The sequence below is a fragment of the Echinops telfairi genome, unplaced genomic scaffold (assembly GCF_000313985.2).
Source record: "Echinops telfairi isolate 266 unplaced genomic scaffold, ASM31398v2 ScPeMD7_23;HRSCAF=83, whole genome shotgun sequence".
Classification (NCBI taxonomy): Eukaryota; Metazoa; Chordata; class Mammalia; order Afrosoricida; family Tenrecidae; genus Echinops; species Echinops telfairi.
The window spans coordinates 17,428,936-17,447,739 of record NW_022103920.1 but is presented as its reverse complement, the minus strand read 5'-3'; the positions used below and the strand labels follow the sequence as shown (position 1 = coordinate 17,447,739).

The window sequence follows — 18,804 nt, the reverse complement described above, 5'->3', positions numbered from 1 at the left end:
AATGGCTATGTTGGATGCTAAAAGATCCTTCCAGGGAGTAGTAAGTGAGGTCCCCTTTCAGGTCCTGATTAGTCTGAACCCCACCCTGGCAAGTTAGGGGACAGAGTCTAGCTCTTTTGTTTTAGGCATGCAAGCTGAAAGGGCTTTTTCCAGGGGGCCTGCCTGACCCATTGAGTTTGTTCTCTAGTCTGGTGGCCCCTGATGGAGCCTGCTGGATACCTAGGAAAGTGGAGTTTTTCTATAGGTGAAGTGGATAGTGACCGTATTTTGTAGTTGTACCTCAGAACAACGTGTTGCCAGCAAAAAACCAAACAGCCTTGAGACCACAGGTTCTGAATTGAATAGAGGCAATTGTAGGCTGTTGAGTTATGGGTCCCAGGAATAACCCTGTTGTGGTCCTTGCCACCTCTGAATGGAATTGTATTTGGGACACATTGCTAGAGTGTGCTCACGACATCCACAGGGGCTCCTTGTGCCTTTGCTCTTTGAGTAGAGATGGATGGCCTTGTAAGTTACCCCAGCCTGGAAGCTACTCTTTTTTTTTTCCTTTTTTCTTTCAAGCTGAGCATGAGACCCAATGTTACTGATGTTGGGTTCTAAGACAAAGAAGCCCACATTACTGCTCTGGGTGGGGGGAAAGAAAGGTGAATTTCAGAACAACCGAACTTATACCTTTGCAAGTTAATGTTGCTATGCGTGAGATTAACAGCTGCCCCTCTTCCTCCCCATGCTGAGATGACAGCTCTTTGCCCTTCACTTGCCTTTGGCTGTCTGATCTCTACTGGGCATCCTATTTTGGTTCCCTCTCCTCTAGGGTTGGTACCTTCTTCCAATCTAACCCTTGCCTCTTTCCCCAGCTTCACATTGAGACCGGGATTTTGATTTTAGTTCAGAGCATATTTCAAGGCAAAGCTTTCAGTAGCTACTGAAAAGTAAAGCTTCAGTAGCATGGAGAGCCTGGATTTCCAGTTCTTCTGCTCGTTAGCCACATGTCTTCTTCAAGACAAAAGATAAGAAAGATTGCCCATCTTGGTAGATGATCTGTAGACTCTGCCTCATTGAGGAATTGGAATAAGGGACTGGAAATGCCAGCAGAGTTCTCTCTGCTGTGGTTATGCCATCAGGGATAGCACTGAAGCGCCAGCAAATGGCTGGTGATCTCACCTCCCGGCCATGATTGAAGTAGGTCTGACTCTTGTGAGTCGGGGACTGCCACGTTTTTATCTTTGCCTTCTTGTCCACAGGTGATGCAGGTGCTGAATGCTGATGCCATTGTGGTGAAGCTGAACTCTGGGGACTACAAGACCATCCACCTGTCTAGCATCCGACCACCCAGGCTGGAGGGGGAGAACACACAGGTAAGCAGAGGGAGGCAGCAGAGCCTTCCTTTACAACCCTAAGAAAGAAGCTGTAGAGTTAGTGTCACGTGGTACCTACATACATATGGGAATGTAACGAGACAAGGAACACAAGGAACGTAAGCCTCTCAAGTAAGATTTCCTAGTGTTTGCAGCGTGGCCCCCCACTGGGCAGCCTCACTTTCTATTCACAAGCTCGGTGTTTCTTTGCAAACAAGGACATGAGAAGGCCTGTGTCTTGCATGGCTGGTTGCAAGGTCTGTTTCTTTCTGTGATCATGGTTTAATAGTTCCAGATGCCTTCATGCTCCGAAGGAACAAAACCTGGTGCACCGTGCGGTCACCCACTCCCCTTCTCAGCCAGCATGATTAGTTACACTGCCTGGGCCAACAGTTGGATCTTTTGACTGCGGGGGGTGGGGGTGGGGGTGGGGGAGTGGGAGGGTTCTCACCTGACCAACACCGTCAATTCAGATCCATCCATTTTGAGAAATTAGACTTTGGTTGAAAAGTCCCAGGCGTTGCTATTCAGCCTGCAGGTAGCAGTTCTGTTTCAAATTCTGTGTTCGTTTTTTCCCCATCTTTGTGAGTTATGAGTGGTTGGGAATAGGGGTGGAGGACGCAGGCTCTTTCTGTCTGTCTGCTTGAGTCCAGAGTGTCTGGGGCTTTCTTGCCCTCAGATGGCTGAAGCCCGCATCTGACTGTGTTGGCTCACTGCAGCAACCCCCAAAGTGGCCTCCTCCGTGGGATCCAGGGCCCTCAGCAAGGGGCACTTGTGGGAATTTCACCAGCGTGATTGAAGTCCATGGCCCAGGTCACTGCATTTTGTGGTTGTCTCCCATTGTTGTTCCAAAGAGGCGCAGTTTGCTTTCCTGATGTTTTGCACGTATGCGTGTCTTGGCGCATTCCCAAGGTGAAATTCGTGCCCGGTTTTCATTTGTGTGAGAGTTTATAGACAGCCCCTAAGAGTAAAATAAAAAATATCATGATTGTCTTTTGAATCAGATCGTGCATAAAAGACCCATACAGGATGGGCTTGGCAGCTCCCTGGCCAATCAGTAGGTCCTCTCCCCTTTCCCCCCACAGAGGAGGCAATTTCATGCAGCAGACAGTATTGCGGTAAGGTTGAGAATTTAAATGCATGAAAGACTAGAAATGCCAAAATCAGGTTCTCACAGTAACTCTAGCTCTGCCTCATTGCACAGAGTAAATACCCATCTCCAATTTTATCAGCATTGGGAGGAGTCCACGCTTCTGCATCTGTGCCGTACAGTTGGAATTAGGTTCCCACGGCAACCACAACTTTGAGCTTCTTGAACGTTAATTTCTGGGCCTGCATCACCCGCCAGAGCATTATGGTAATACAGACGATGTCACTGCATTTTCAGCACCTTTCAGGAGGTGGGGGCATTAGGATGAGAGCAGATTTCCTGGAGTAAGAACTAATCTACCACTGAGAAATTTAAGTTTGTCCCGGATCTGTTGGAACTCCTAAGGGGTAAAGAATGGGCTTCCCGTAGACCCCAGGCTGATAGGAAGTTGTTGGAATATATATCCTTACTGGACAGGATCTAGGGCAGGATCCTCACTGCCACTGAGTCCATTCTGACTCATGGAAACCCTATAGCACAGGGTAGAACCACCTCTGTGGGTTTCCAAGATGTCAACCCTTTATAGTAGAAGGCCTTATATTTCTCCTGAGAACGGTGGTTTCAGACTAATGGCGTTAGGGGTCACAGCCCATTATGTACTCACTGTGCCAACAGGACTCCTCTAAAAGCTGCCTTGTGAGTTTCAGAGCCTGTAATCCTTTACAGGAGTAGAAAGCCTCATCTTTTCCCCAAGGAATGATTTGTGGTTTCGGATTGCTGACCTTGAGGTTGGCTAGCCAGAGCATAATCACTGTACCACTAGGGCTCCTTAATGGTGGTCGGGTTCATCCTATAGAGTTGCTCTGAGTTCGCATGAACTTGGCATGGCCGTGAGTCTGGATTATTTTGTTGTTCATTCCTGCTTCATTTAAAAAAAACTCCAAGCGAGGGTTAGGGAGTTGACAACATATGGCTTCTTAGTGAAATGAGAAATGATTTTCTTACTTGTTTGTGAAATTCCTTTGAAAGCATCTAATGACGTGTTAATATGCTAGGCCTTGAGTACAGTGATAGAGGGCACCCTGAAGAGCCCGGGGGAGGCGGGGAGTTGGGGGGTGGGGGTTCGTTCTTCCCAGAGCAACTGTTGTGTGTCTGGAGTGTTCCAGAATGAACAGAGGCTGGCAAATGAAAGGATCTAGAATGGAAGAAAGGTAGGGAGGAAGATGAGGCTTTCTACTTTTGGAAAGGGTTAACCGCTTCCGAAACCCACAGGAGCAGTTCCACTCTGTGGGCTCCCTAGGTCAGGACTCTCCAAGAGAAGAGGTACTGACTGTCACTCGGCAGCTGTATCTGTGTTATGGTTTCTAGTCGCTACATTAAAAAGGAAATTAAAAGAAGCATTAGAAATTTTGATATATTTTATTTAACCTAATAGAGCTAAAGTATTACCATTTCAACATGTAATGAATATAAAAATTTGATAAGAACTTCTACTTTTTTTTTTTTTGTACTAAGTCTTTGAAATCCAGTGTGTATTTTACAATTGCAGTGCTGTGCACCTCAGTGTGTTCTAGCCCATTTGGGGGCTCACCAGTGTCTGGGGGCTACTGTAACAGACTGCATAGCTGTAGCAGTTCACATGAGCAGGTCAGTTGTCATTGATGACACTACGCCCACTTTGTGTCTGGCACTGTGCTGGGGCAGTGGGAACTACGCAGACACTGCCTCTCCCTGAGGGTCACTTGGAAATCTGGTAGGAGATATCAAACCATTTTATAGGACTTTCCAAAGAAAAGTTTAGGATTTAGAAGATTCATTGACCCTGGCAAGGAAGCAGCGTTGAAGTTGATGCTGAAGGTTGACTTAGAGTTGGTGGGTGAGAGTGAGCAAGAGGAACATCTGGCAGAGAGAGCAGCAGTGGTCAGCACTGAGTGAGTCTGAGGGAACAGAGAAATGACTGGGCCCGTGGAGGCTGCATGAGTGCTATGAAGCTTGTCTGAAACTATAGGCAGAGCCTGTGAACATCTTGGCGTAGTCATGAAAGTAGAGACCATCTGGGGCACATGATGAACTGTAAGTCGTTTTATGTGGCCAGAAAGTCTTCCTTGCTGTGGGCCGTCAAGTCAATCCTGACTCCTTAGGGACCTTACAGGACAGTATGTTGGACAGGGTTCTCTAGAAAAACAAAACCAAGACACTTATGATTTTATATATGTGTATAGATAGATAGATACAACATAAGAAATAAACAGCTAATTGTCTATAGAGCAGTACAAATGGCTCAGTGCAACTCATTTCTGTGAGGCAGCAAATATACTGGCAGTCCTTCAAGTCTTGAGGGCTGCCAGGTGCAAGTCAAGGAAGCAGACAGCTGAGTCCTGGCAATTCAGGCAATCCGGCCAAGGGCAGCAAACAGCAAGACAGGTCACCAACAGTCAGCCAGATGACAGGGTCCGGCAGTTCCCAGCTCAAGAGATGTGTTCTCCAGTAGTGTGGTGAAGCAGGTCTTGAAGGAACTTCAAACTACAGCGACACAGTCCACGAGTTGGGTGTCTCACAGGTAGTATAGCTCGCGAGTTGAGAGGCAGAGAACCAGCTAAGGCAGCTGCACACTGGTCCGATCATCAAAGAGCAAGAGACCAGAAAGGCGAGGCTCGCCTAGCCATTTATTTCTCCGCCCTTCAATTAATCCCACATTTGTTCATTGGTCAGGTTGGCACAATAAACCTACCTATCACAGACACAGTAGAACTACCTGGTAGGGTTTCCCAGACTGAAATCCTAGAAGCCTATATTGCCGGGTCTTTTCTCCTGAGGAGTGACTAGTGACTTGGAACCACAAATGTTTAGGTTAGCAGCCATGCACTTAACTAGTGTGCCACTGTGGTAGATTCTGCACTGTGCTTGCTGTAGAGTGACCTGAGATTTGCAGCGGACTGTAGGAATAAAGTCCACCCGGCCATTCTGGTAGGACTATGAGTGTGTGTATGCAAAGACTGGACAGTCAGGTCTCCCCTTTGAGTTGTGAGTGTCTAGTTCCATGTACTAGATGCCAGTGTTCTTACAACTACTATGGGAGTCCAGTCATGTGTTCAAGGCATAGGTGCTGGCATGAAGTCACTCATTAACCTATATGGCACCTTCGTGCAAATTAGAATAGGATATCCCTTCCTCTAGGCAGCCTTAGGTCTTGGCATGCAGAATGTGGGTGGGATTTCTGCTCCCCTTCTTCCTTGGCCAGGTGCCCTTATGCAAGACGTGCAATGATAGACTTGCTGGTGCTAATGAGGGGGAGGGCATTTTGTAGGAATAGGGAGTGGATTTTTCCTAGGTGAAACACTGGTTACTTGCGCATTGTTTGGACATGAAAATATGTGATAGTTGGATTGTGGAGGCCCTCCGTTTAATTCCCTGGCACTTCTTGAAATGGAGAGGAAAATCATCCAAGAGCATGTAGCATTAGAACATGTAAAAATTGGGAGACCAAGGTAGAAGAAGGTGTATTTTAAGGAGCTGGAAGAGTTGGGGAAGAGGGAAAGGCATTGGCATGAACTTTTTTTCAAGGGCGGCAGATGGCGTGAGTGACCCCTGCTGGGGGGTGGGCCTCCTTCTGAGGATCCAGATGACAACCCAATGGGGCCTGCCTTCAAGCAAGGCAGGGGAGCCTCTTTGCTTATTTATTCACTCCATTCCCTTAAGACCTCTAATAGCTTCCTCTGAAATTCTTCAATGTGTGGGGCTCTGAGGACACATTGAATTTCCCCAACACAAGTTCCTTTCTCTTAAATTATACTTAGATACAAGGAGGTTTTGCCCAAGGCTAACTATGTTTCCACGCCTCATTTTGAGCTACTTTCTGATTGCAGCCAAAAGAAGGCCCTTGGACAGGATAATGTGATGAAAGGAGCTATTTTCACCCTGCGCAGCTGCTTTGCTGTATCACCCAGGCATTCTGGTGGCTGCTCCTCCTGAGTTGTGGCTAGGGCAGCAGTGAGTTGCTTGTGGGGGAGTGAGGTTTTATAGTTCAAGGCCAAGACCAAACCGACTGCCATCAAGTCTGTGCTGACTTATAACAGACCCTGTAGGACAGAGTAGGCTAGATATCTCCATGGAAACAGAGGGCCTCATCATTCTTCTGCAGCTTGATGCGTTCCCTGTACCACCAGGGCTCCAGGGCTGGGTAATGGTTCTCCTAGAAGGGTTCCAATTGAGGGTGGCTAAACGTTGCTGGGAACAGGGGCTTTGTGACCCTGGACTTTCATGTAGTGCGATCCCTGGTAGCATAGTGGTTAAGGGCTGCTAACCCTTAACCACAAGATCAGCAGTTCAAAACCACCAGCCTGCTCTGTGGGAGAAAGAGTGAGCCTTTTGGCCCGGTGACGAGTTACAGTCTTGGAAACGCACAGGGCAGCCCTTCCCTGTCCTGTAGGGTCTCCATGAGTTGGAATGGACTCGACGGCAGTGAGTTTACATTTGGAGTTTGGGGCTTCTGTGAATTACACAAACCCATTCTCCTCCGGGAGCTGGTAGGGAACTCTGGTATGCGGTGCTCTCTGGGGCTGGAGCATGTGTCTGCAATCCTCCACAGGTGGTTTGTTTTATGTGGTGCTTGCCATACAGAAACCAGTGCTAAGTCTTGGGGAAAGGTTATGGGCTTTCTGAGCTTCTGCCTTGAAGGAGAGAGCACACTGTGCAGTCAGGACTTCCTAGAGAGCACTGGGCTTTGATCTGAAGCTGGAAAGCCAAGCTCTCCATCGCCCCTGGCTGCTGCTGGCTTTGTGTTGCACTTGGTGTGCTAATGACAAAGGAAATCCAGCCCCTGGGCATCCTGGGAAGGTGCTGACTCCTTCCCTGGGAAGCCCCGTCAGGCGTGCTATTGTAGTTGGCAAAGAGTGAGAGTTGAAATTCACCTTGAAAACCGGTAATTTACTTAAACCCCAGCTGTTAGCGGGGAAACTTTACAGGGCACTTTCTCTCAAAGCCATTTTCTTGGCCTGCCTTTTTGGTCTCTCCCACCTCTTGTGTATGCGTTTGTATTTGTGTGTGTGTGTGTGTATGTCTGATCAACCTACCTGACCTGCCTAGCTACCATCAGAAACTAGGTGGTGGAACCCTGTCCCTCACCTTATCTGTCAAATTGTGTCCGTTCCTTACTTTCTCTTTTGGCCTCCTACTGGGACTTTATTTACCATATAAACTTTGTTTCCAGCAGGCCCTCTTAACTACTCAGACCAGGACATTAAACGCCTGGTGAGTCTCCTAGTGCCCTTGCTTCCTCGGGTAAAGGGCCTACTCACCTGTTTTCCACCCTCCTGATAGGTGCAGTATTAGCGATTCCCAGAGACGCTCTAGTGCAGTGGTTCTCAACCTTCCTAATGCCACAACCCTTTAATACAGTTCCTCATTTTGTGGTGACACCCCTCGCCCCCCAACCATAAAATTATTTTCTTTGCTGCTTCGGGCGACCCCCGTGAAAGGGTCATTCAACCCCCAAAGGGGTCACCATCCACAGGTTAAGAACTGCGGCTCTAGGGCATCGTCACAGGCAGGGTAACTCTGGGTGCTAGCCACCCCATGATTGATTAGGACCCCACGGTGCTTTGCCATTTAGAGATGACTGAATGCTGTTCTTCACCCATTGCCTCCAGTGTAGATTTCTAAAAGTAAAATGACTGGTGCCCTCTGCCCCAAAGCATCAACCGGGGGAAAGCTGGGGGGCCCGAGGCCCTATGTGAGGCAAGAGCAAACCAATAAACCTGCTGCCTGTGATCTCACATGGGTGACTGGGAGCATAAGGCAAATAGCAAATTAGAGAGGGACTCCAGCCTGGCATTAAGGCCCTTGGAGAAAAGCAAATGCTCTTTGAAATGGATCGAGTGTTTCACATGCAGCAACATGATCAAAAGACAGGCCCTGGGTTGGATCTGGCAGTAGCGTGCTGTACCGGTTCAGAGCTCTTTGATTTGGGCATTTTGGTGAAGAAGACTTGAGCCACCTTTGTGAGGAGACTGAGAAAGATTACTACGGTTTTAGGAGACATGGTGGGGTGTCTGCATCCCCCAGCCATACTTAAGATTCCAGGATGTTTACATCCTCAGTTTTTGAGATGAATTGCTCTGTGCCTCTGTCAACACTTCGCCGGGCTTCTTGTGATGAACTTGGACCCTCTGAGCCTGGGGAGATGGCAGCCTGCAAGCGGGCGCATTCCTGGTCACTGTAACTGATTTTCCACTGGGGAAAACACCACGTGCCTGTCTTCATGCCCTTTCAGTTGCCTCCCTCTCCACATGTACAGTTGTATTTTCTTTCATGTCCTTTGGTTAATGTCCCCCCTCTCCCATGGTCTGCCCTCCCTCCTTCCAGTCATCTTTGTGGGATTTACAATCTCCTGGCTGGGCTAGTGGCTAATCCTTCCCTGAATGAGTGCAGGCACCACTTTTAATCCTCCTTCCTATCCATTCTTCATCCAGTCGCCATTATGACACAATCCTCTCTTCTTTTCGGTTTCTTTAAATCTGCCCAGAGCTGGCTTGTTCTTATTTCTTGCCTCTCTTTGGTCCCCTGAGCGGCAGTACTTCCCTGTGGCTTCCAGAGTTGGCAGCAATGTCATAATTGCTGACCACAAAACACACCTGCTGTGCTGAGATGACCCTCTTGCTTGCCACCATAGGTCCCCGACTTCCATGCACAGTCTTTCCCTTCTCCCCACCATCCTGGACCCATGTGGGGCCTCCTTTTCGAAGGTAGAGTTTCGAGGTGGTCTCTATCAGGATCTTGGGCGGCGAGTACCAATACCAAGCCTGCAGCCCTCGAGGTGGTCTGGGCTCGCTGTAACTCCAAGTGCCACAGAGGCTACTCATGGCTGTCATCTTTTTGGAAGCCAATTGCCAGGCCTTTCTTCCTCAGAGCCACTGGGTGGGTGTGAGCTGTCCAGCTTCAGGCTATCAGCTGATGGCAAACTCTGGTCCATCCAGTTCCCTTGTGTGAATACAATAGGCGCTTAAGAAGTGTTTGGGACAGAATATATGCTAAGGTGGGAGGTCTGCTCCGTTTGTTGCACCACCGCCCAAGTCATCGCCAACCTTCCAGACTGCTTCTGATAGCCATTCCAACTGGAGCAGTGGACTGGCAGCTGAAAGTCCCAGGAGGGAGGTTAAGCCCTCCTGTTTTTTTACCGTTCCTAATTGGATTGCTTGTTTTGGTGGCTTTGTCACAGATGGCTTAGTTTTCCATGGACACTTCTCCTTCCCCACGTCCCATCTCCAGTGCCTTGCTTCCACTGGGTTGAAAAGCCCGCCCTCCCACCGGTAGTGGGTCCCTCATAATATGTATCCCATTAGCACACTGCAGATTGAGGTCAGTCCACCGGAGGGGTTAATTTCAGGAGCCTAAGTGCTTTTGAAGATTGGTCCCCAATTGACTTACTGTGAACACCTCTATTCCTAGTCGGGCTTTCCACAGAGTCTTCTTCCAAAGCAGCCCAGTATCTGGAATCATTGCACTTTCTCGGCGCCTTTTAATTTTTTTTCCTGAGGGTTTTTTTTTCCCCTCTGCTGTTGTCGACCTTGTTGGTTGTCAGATTATTTCTTTGCTTGGGACTAATTTGAAAATCAATTAGAGCGCTTTCCCCTCATCTTTCTCTCTTTATTTATGAGATACTGATTGCAGAGCTACCTATACTGTGTTTAGATAAATTAACACCCCCACCCCCCGCCTTTGCCCACATGTCATTTATATTCTAGGCGAGTTTAGTGTAGTCAGCCAGTGCCGTGCACTTTGGAGGGCCCGGCCGGAGGGTTTCTTTCCTTGGTGGACTAATTAGCTTTGTATGGGGAAAATTTTGTTCAGTTCAAACACCAAGTATTTGATGTTCCTTCTGTGTTACAGGCACTCGGGGTCTGGGCAGTTATTTTTATTATTACTGTGTTTATAATTTTAGAAATGGACTCTAATCCTAAAGACAGCATGCATACAGTGGTCACAAGGTGGACTTCGGACTAGATGATGAATTGCGGATGAAGTAGCATCAGTTCATACCTCTACTTTAGATGCAGCGTTTCAGGCTGGAGTCAAGAATGGGATGCTGAAGGACACAGATGCTGGCTGGCTACAGCCGCCCCCAGCAAATGACAGACCTATTGCTTAGGCGTATTTCCGACGTCACTTTTCATTTTGGCTTTCCTTGAACAAATCTGCAGTCAGTTGGTGGGTTCTTTGCATTTCAAGTCCCTTCTTGTCTTACTGGGTCTAATGCCACCCTCCTGATTGGGGCTGCCTGGGCCTCTGCCTGGTGCCGTGTGGGGTCGGTGGTCCCCTTGGGCAGGTTTCTACGGCCTCATAGTAGGGTTTCCGTCCCGACACATGCTAGAGATGCTTTGTCCCTCACCTTTTCGCTGTTCTGCTGGAAGCTAGCTGATGTCAGGGCCTCCATCCCCGTTTCCCCATACTGAGTGCTTAGCAAGGCTAAGCAGGAACGTTCCCTGCATGTGGGGCATCTGTGCCATCTCATCTCTGTGAAGACTCGGGTCCCCGGAATCAGATTTGCCTTGCTGTCCTGCTGATTTTGGATAACTACATAATGGATGCCTGTAGTTTTTAGTTTCTGCTTTAAAATGCTTTTTCTTTCTCCTTCCCTACTCAGTTTGATTTTCTGGGTCAAGAAGATAGCTGCTTTTGCTCCTTCGCTGCCCAGCCCAGCCCAGAGCTGACATGCAGGTGTTTGTTGCATAATTGTCCCCTGTCTTCCTGGGTTGTTCACAGTTAGGGTTGGAGGATGGGCACTTTCTGAGTCTGCCGCCCCACCCGCTTTGGGGACATTTTTGTCACTTCTGGGGAGGCTGGGCAGAAGGCTTGGCTTCCCCCCTCACTGTGCTTTGCAAGGTGGTTGGGGATGAGGAGGAGCCGTGCTCTTATTCATATGGAGCTGCGTCGGCATCTGCTCATCCAGCTGGAGGGGCTGGTTTTAGCTTCTGCAGGCCGTAGGTGGATTTCGGTGGAGGGGCTGCTGAGGTGTCGCTGGGCTGGGCCCGAGGCGGGTGCGGCAGCATGTCCGCCGCCCTGTTTCTGGTGGACCCCATCTCCTCTCTCAGCAGCAGCAGCCTGGAGAAGTGGGCCGTTTTCTGCCAGGGGAAGTTGGCAGCCAACTTTTCTGTGTTGGTCTGGCCATTGCGATGGTCAGGATTATTAGGCCAGTTTGTACTTTAAGAGGCAGGAGACTTGACATCACTCAAAGCCAATGATTTTATTTATTTCTTATGTCTTATACGGTGACTGACGCTGCCCCAGCCCTTTGCCATTCCCTTCAGTGTGCATTAAACTAATAGCTCAGCATTTTCCTTGGGAAACTGGCTGGGCATCTTGCCTGCCAGCGGAGCCGACTCCACCCGGCCTGTGCCAGTGCTCTGGGTGTCCACCTCCCCCCTCGCTTGGAGTTCTGTGGCCCCACCCTTCTTCTTTCCCTCGCCTCCTCTAGCCCTCTCCTCTCAGGGTCAGGAGTGTGCATGCCAAATAAGAGTTACTCTGGAGACGCTCAGACTCAGAACCTCAGAGTTCAGGAAAATACTAGCTCCTCCATTGAGGGGCTATTAAGCAGCTTCTGTGTGTGGCAGCGTTTGGGCCCATTGTTTTTATTAGAGAGCCATAAACTAGCAGGTACGGAATGGGCAAGGGGCTCCGGCAGAGAAAGATGTCCCATCCTACAGGATACAAATTGGTCCCAGGGTGCCTGATGGAGTAGATAGAACCTGACAAACTGAAAATGCAGTGTAATAAAATCCCACAGTCTTTCATCTCTCACCCTCATCACACCAAGAAATGGATCCAGAGGGCCGACGCCGCTCAAGCCTCATCTCCACGACTTGTCTCTCTGGCCAGGCGTGTAATTGAATATTCCCAGGTGGGAGCAGGCTCCCTCCTCGTGTCTGGTGTGGAGACAGTGCTGCCTTTTTCCCAGCAGCATTGTCTTCCCTCGCACTGCTCTTGCGTTCTGATACAAGCAGATGCAAGTGCCTTCTTTTCGGACTTTGGTTCTTGCTGCTGGGTTTTGGGGTTTGTTTTTTACCCCCTTCTCTTCTGCTTTTTCTCTCTCTGACTTGCGATGATTCTGGAAGTGTCTGAATGGTCAGAGTTTATCTCTGTGCTCATGCTACTTAATTTTTTCATTTAAATTTCTTTGAATGCTCACCTCTGCCTCCCACTCCACTTCTGCCCAACCCCTCCACAGTGCTCCACAGTGTTTGTAAACTCTGGTTTGACTGCCAAGATCACTTTGGTCAGCCCAATTCCTTGTGACAGCTGACCTCCCAAAGGAGCTTGCTGCTGCCCCTGGCTGGACCCTTCCTATGGTGCATGCCGCACTTCATTTCTCTGGGCAGTGTTTGGGATGCTGCAGGAGCCTGCAAATGAGTGTTCGCTTTGTTGAAGTTCACCATTGCCATCTGTGACTCTCGCTTTGGGTTCAACTTTAACAATAGCAACAAAACTGGATGGCTCCAGTGTCTTGGTCTTAGGCTTATTAAATGGACTATTATGTTCTAGAAAGCCACATTTGCACAGTGGAATTTGCAAAGATGGGTGCGCTTTACTTGGTGAAATATCTAAATGTAAGGATTTGAAGGAGACACCGACCTCACTGATGGCAGGTGGAGCCATTGGCCCTCATCCATTGCCCTCTTCATACCGGCACATCTCCTGTTCCTTTCCTTAGCCTGGTCCACACAGCACTCCCTCGATGGTGCCAGCGACGAACAGAGCGCACGATTTCTCAGCCACTGATGGAATCTTCTTTGCAGCCCATTGCAATGGCTAATTTGAGAACATCAAGCTTGCTCTGGTAGAAAGGGCGAGGCAGCCTCCAGCACCAGGAGACTTGTGTATGGCGGGTGTGTGTGTGTGTGTGTGTGTGTGTGTGTGTGTGTCCAAGTCTAAAGCTGCAGGCTGGACTTCCCTGTCAGTGCATGCTTAGAGCATTGCAGTGTGCTGAAGTGACCTGGAGTTTAGAATCAGGGGAGGAGTAGGGGCTTGTTACTATTTCTACTTGTGCCCTTGCTGTGCTATTTGACCTTGTTGCATCCTCTTTCAACCTCTGTCCTCATCACTTCCAGGAACATGATGCCCATATGTATGGGTCTAATGTGTCCCCCGATGGGACGTTGTATAAGGGCAAATCATTTCATTGTTACCTGTTCTCCACTGCAAATATGGCGGCCAGTGTCATTTCCTCTCATTTGTTACAAATGAGCTCAGAGCTTTCTGGGTTTGCACAGGACAGGTCTGGAGACAAAGATTAAGCGGATCCCCACTGATAATTTTGATTGAGCAGCAGTCACGGTGTGGGTAGGGTCTCCCATTCCCGACTGCCAGGGCCCTCTCAACACACCCCACCCCTCCCAATCCACCACATGCCTTAAAGGCTGTGACAGTGAACGCAGGTGAGAGGTCTCCCCTTGAGCCAATGAAGGAAGCTGGTGGCGCTGTGGTGGTGCAACCCTTGGGAGAAAGGCCTGGTGATGGTCTACTGTATCGTGGGGTCCCGATGAATCACACTGACTCGACAGCACCCACCAAGAACACAGGTGAGATCAGTATTTTAAGGTGTTGTTTTTAAGCTCTTAGGAGCCCTGATGTTGTAGTGGGTTAGGTGTTGGGCTACTAACAGCAAGGCGAGCAGTTTGAAACCACCAGCCTCTTCATGGGAGAAAGATAAGGCTTTCTCTTCCTGGGAAGATTTAAGAGTTTGGGAAACCCACAGGGCCAGTTCTACCCTGTCCTATAGGGTTACTATGAGTTGGCATTGACTCGATGGCAGTGAGAGGGTTTTTTTTCTTTTCTTAAGCCTTGTGGGTGGAGCCTGGGCACTAATCTCTCCTAGTTCCCAGATCCACTGCTGGCTTCTAACCATGGGAGGTGGGAGTGTGCAGAGACTCTCTCGCCAGCATTTGGTCTCTGACAGTAGTTTTCCTCTGTTGAGCCAGATGTAGGCACAGTAACATCGCTGCTGTTTCCTGTCTGAGCCTCCCCCTGCCCCAGGTCCCATAGCTAACTGCTAACTAGACAGGTCCCAGCTTAGCGTGGAACATCTCCCGAGGATTCCATTGGTTGGAGGTGTGAGAGCTCTGCTGAGGAAGTTTATCAGCTTCAGAGACGGGGGCTCTAGGGAACAGTGGAGTTTCTATAGTGGAGTTGAGGTTTTCTTTAGGGGGCCTGTTACTGTCCCCTGGTGAATTTCATATCATGATGAAGAGGGAAAAGGTTTATGAAGTGGTTAGTGCCTTGGGAGATGTGCATTCATACCTCATATGCCGTCAAATAAACTTGGTAAGGCAGGATTAAGGGTGCAGAATGCAAAGCATACTTGTCGAACCCCAAGTTGACTGCCATCCACTTCATTCAGACCCACAGTGACCAGTGTAGGGTTTCTGAGGCAATGAATGTTTGTAGGTGCAGACAGTCTCATCTTCTCAGGAGCGGCTGGTGGGATTAAAGAACCCCTTGTGGTTGCTAGTAGTCCAACATTTCCCAGACCCCGCCCCCACCCCACGCCCCTTTAGGTAGTTGGCAGAAACTACAAGTGCTTTTAAGGTGCCTATGGTGGAGCTGTTGGGGAGATAGTGGTTCAGGGTAGAGCACAGCAAAGGCTTTGAGTACCCTCTGAAGCGTGACGTGTGCGCAGGTCCTTTGTGCACGTGTAGTGTTGGCTGATGACTCTGAGTGAGATGGAGGGGCAGGAAGCCAGTGGTCTCCAGGGCCTGGGCAACTGTTGACTTCTATTCCTTTCTTTTCAGGGAGCAGTTCTGAGAAACACTGGGGCATTCTGAGAAGCCTTGCCTGCTAGCCTGGTTAACTGATTGATGCTAAACGAACTCATAGAGATGGGGGATTTAGAAGTCAGCCTGTGGATTTATTAATTTGTGATGCAATGTCTTAACTGCTAGGCGGGCCAGCCAACAATTTTGATGGTCCAGGGTGGACTCTAGGTTTGCCAGCTGTTTAGAGTCTGAGGGGGGCGTTGCTGGTGACTGATAGGTGTTGAGTTCTTCTCTTGTCCTGTTAATTGATGAGGAAACCAGAGGTGGATCTCTGATATATCTGGGGGGTGGCAGGTATGGCAAGTGGTCAGGGCGCCACTTGGGCGGCCCCAACGAACACTTTCAATTTCACCAGCTGCAGGAAATCATTCAGCAATTTAAAACGAATTGCTGCAGGCACTATTTTCGTAGAAACGCCTCTGGAGGAAGCAGTGCTTGAGAAGATTCGATAACGTGCTCAAGGATCCTTCTGGTGAGCAGAGGAGCAGGGGCCTCCGGACCTGTAGGAGGCCTGCCTGTGCTTGGACAGGTGGTGCTGACTGGTCTCTCCAAGCCCTTGGTTTTCTGAATCTCCCCTCTCTACCTACCAGAAGCTCTAAATGGAATTCTTTATTAGTGTAACTGCCTTTTTAGTTTGAAATACTTTTATAAATGAAAGTATGTCCTGCTATCATTTTTGGAGTTGCTGTAATTTATATCAAGGGAGAGACTCTTGTTTGTATTTCTGATATGTGTCTTACATCAAATTAGAGGGTAAATGGAATCTTGCCAATTCTGGCAAGAGCTTGGATTCACCTTTTAAAATAATCTTTTTTGAAAAAAAAAACCAAAGACTCTTAATATTAGTCACCTTTGTACAGGCTTCTAGTTACTTTATTACTGCCACCCCCACCCCCATTACTTTGATACAGTAACCCCACTGGCACTCATTGGTCTACTCTACACATTTTTCCTGCATGTAATACTAGCATATTCATCTTATAAATTTAGGAAATTATAAAGAAGACAATACAAATTATGTAACACTTTTGTGACCATGTAGTGCTCACTTACATTTTTTACCTCTGGGTTTAATGGGAAGCTCCTATCCTCTTTTTCTGTGCATGCTAGCATCCGATGCAGGCCTGTATAACTGTGAATTTAAGAAACTGCCTCTGTCGGGTACCAGCCCCCACAATCGAATGGGTCCAAGGGGAAGCTGTGTATTTGAGAGGTAAAATTAAAGAGACATCAGACAAGATAAAACATGCAAGTGCTCACCTCTGGGACCACCTTGATTTCAGGATCCAGGTCCTCACAGAGAGAGAGAACATATTTCCAACCAAGGCTTACATACACTCGGCAGTGGTGGGGATAGCTGGGCGGTGCAAGCCCCCCCTAATTATAGGTAACCATGTGTGTAACAAAGTGGGCTGTACCCTAACCCCAAAGGTCCCTGAGTATATTGGAGGAGTAACCAGTGCAGGTCAGGGGGGTGGCTGTTTGCAGAGCCTGGAGAGCAATAGCATTTGTCTGCCTCTACAGTTAAAGCTGCCGGCTGCACCGCCATCGGCCTGCTACTGGTAAGAGGTAACTTAAGGTAGCATTATTATGGGAGGATATAGTGGGGAACAATATCAATTATGAGAATGTGATTGGAAGTCCCCTCCACTTCACCAAGGTGACTCCTTCCACCCCAGAAATCCAGCCTGCCAGGCTTCTTACTATATGAAAATAAAGGATTCATCCGTATACACTGTCTTCCTGTCCTCTGCTCCCCACAAGCCTCATCCCACCAATCCCAGCACTAGAGACCCTCTGGGACATATATGTATAAAAACACAGAATACCTAAACATTTATTTTTCATTTCATTCAAAATGCCTTTCTGTTACTGAACACACACACACAGCTTCAACAAAAAAGTCAACGCTGAACTAGTTGAGCTGGAAATGGTTAATTGGAACCACTCAGAGGCAGCATCGCCAGGCAACATCTTTTGGCCTTTGCACCGGATTTGGCCTTCGCGTTTTATAACTGAACATTGCCCTGGCCATTAAGTGCTTTCCTGAGGTGTAGTTCTTAATGGTTAGGTAGGTTTTCATAATAACGTGGATGTGCCATAATTTATTTAACCCGTTTCCGCCTATTTTGGGGAGTGTACACGGTTTCTGGTTCTTTAAGATTATTATAGCTTCACTCTTCAAAGAGAAAAGTTGCCTTGAAGCAGAAAAAAATGTGATTTCCTCAAGAAAAAAAAAAAGGTGATTTCCTCGGCTGAAAAGAACCCAGTGGCGTGCTGAGGTGGCTCGTAGGTGAGTTGTGCTGTCTTACAAATGTGTGAAATTCTTACTAGATCCTCGCTCCCAGGGATGGCTGACGTGCACTCCTACTGGCAGTACACTCTCTAATCACCCAATTCCTTATCTGTCTGTGGTATTTAGAAGCAGGCTGGCCCTTTGTGTTTTGTCATCCCCGTCTCCCCCAGCAGCGAATTCTATTGCTCCAGAGACACCGAGGAGATGGAGTGGGTGAATCTCCTCCCAGGGACTGCTGCTCTCTTCTGTCACCCCGGCTGGAAGAGGCAAGACACTGCCACCCGAACAAAAAGGCTCTGGTGGCAGGTTTGGGCCTGCAGCCTGCGGGGCCCACTTGTGCCTGCACACACACTGCTCTGTCCGTGACGGCCACAGGCCACACACTTGGATTTGCACAACTACACTGCAGCCTAATAAACAGCACCTGATTGTGATACAAACGAGCACTCCCAAGCCAGTGCGTCAGAGCCTGTTCTGTTTAATAGCACAGCAGTGGCTATTGCAATCACTTGTGCTTATTTAAAGAGCTACTCCACATCTCCATCTTGAGGGGAATATAGGATGTTTCCAATTCAGGGGTAGAGGAACACGAGGCAAGCCTGGGATCTCTTCTGTGGGTGGAACCTGAACATTGCCAGTTGGGGCTCCTTGGAGCTCAAGAAGAGGTGATCAGGTATTTACTCGGAATGATGGCTCAGACCAGCCCCGGTGACCGAGCGGTTATGAGTTAGGCTGCAAACAGCCACTCAGCAAGGTCAGCAGGTCAAAGCCCCCAGCCACTTCACTTTCTGCTTCTGTAAAGAGTTACAGTCTCAGAAACCTTGTCCTGTAGGATCCCCACGAGTCAGAATCAAGTATCGTAAGTACCAGTGTGATTAAGATTCAAAACGCAGAGCGCTCTGTAATAACTTAGAGTCAACATCTCAAACATACCGAGAAGCACAAAGACTGCCACTGGGGAAGGCGGGCAGGGTACAGTACACCGGCCCGGGAAAGGCGGGCAGGGTACAGTACACCGGCCCGGGAAAGGCGGGCAGGGTACAGTACACCGGCCCGGGAAAGGCGGGCAGGGTACACTACACCGGCCCGGGAAAGGCGGGCAGGGTACAGTACACCGGCCCGGGAAAGGCGGGCAGGGTACAGTACACCGGCCCGGGAAAGGCAGGCAGGGTACAGTACACCGGCCCGGGAAAGGCAGGCAGGGTACAGTACACCGGCCCGGGAAAGGCGGGCAGGGTACAGTACACCGGCCCC

The 18,804-nt window shown here is 48.9% G+C and overlaps 1 protein-coding gene across 1 annotated transcript in view; it reads left to right on the top strand.

Moving 5' to 3' along the window:
• The window catches only part of SND1 (staphylococcal nuclease and tudor domain containing 1), a 483,020-nt gene that overhangs the window by 66,685 nt on the left and 397,531 nt on the right, over positions 1 to 18,804 (top strand). Inside the window, exon 10 of the mRNA XM_004707793.4 lies at positions 1,245 to 1,358. Within this exon, the coding sequence (XP_004707850.1) occupies positions 1,245 to 1,358 (114 nt within the window). The remainder of the gene's footprint in view (positions 1 to 1,244; positions 1,359 to 18,804) is intronic.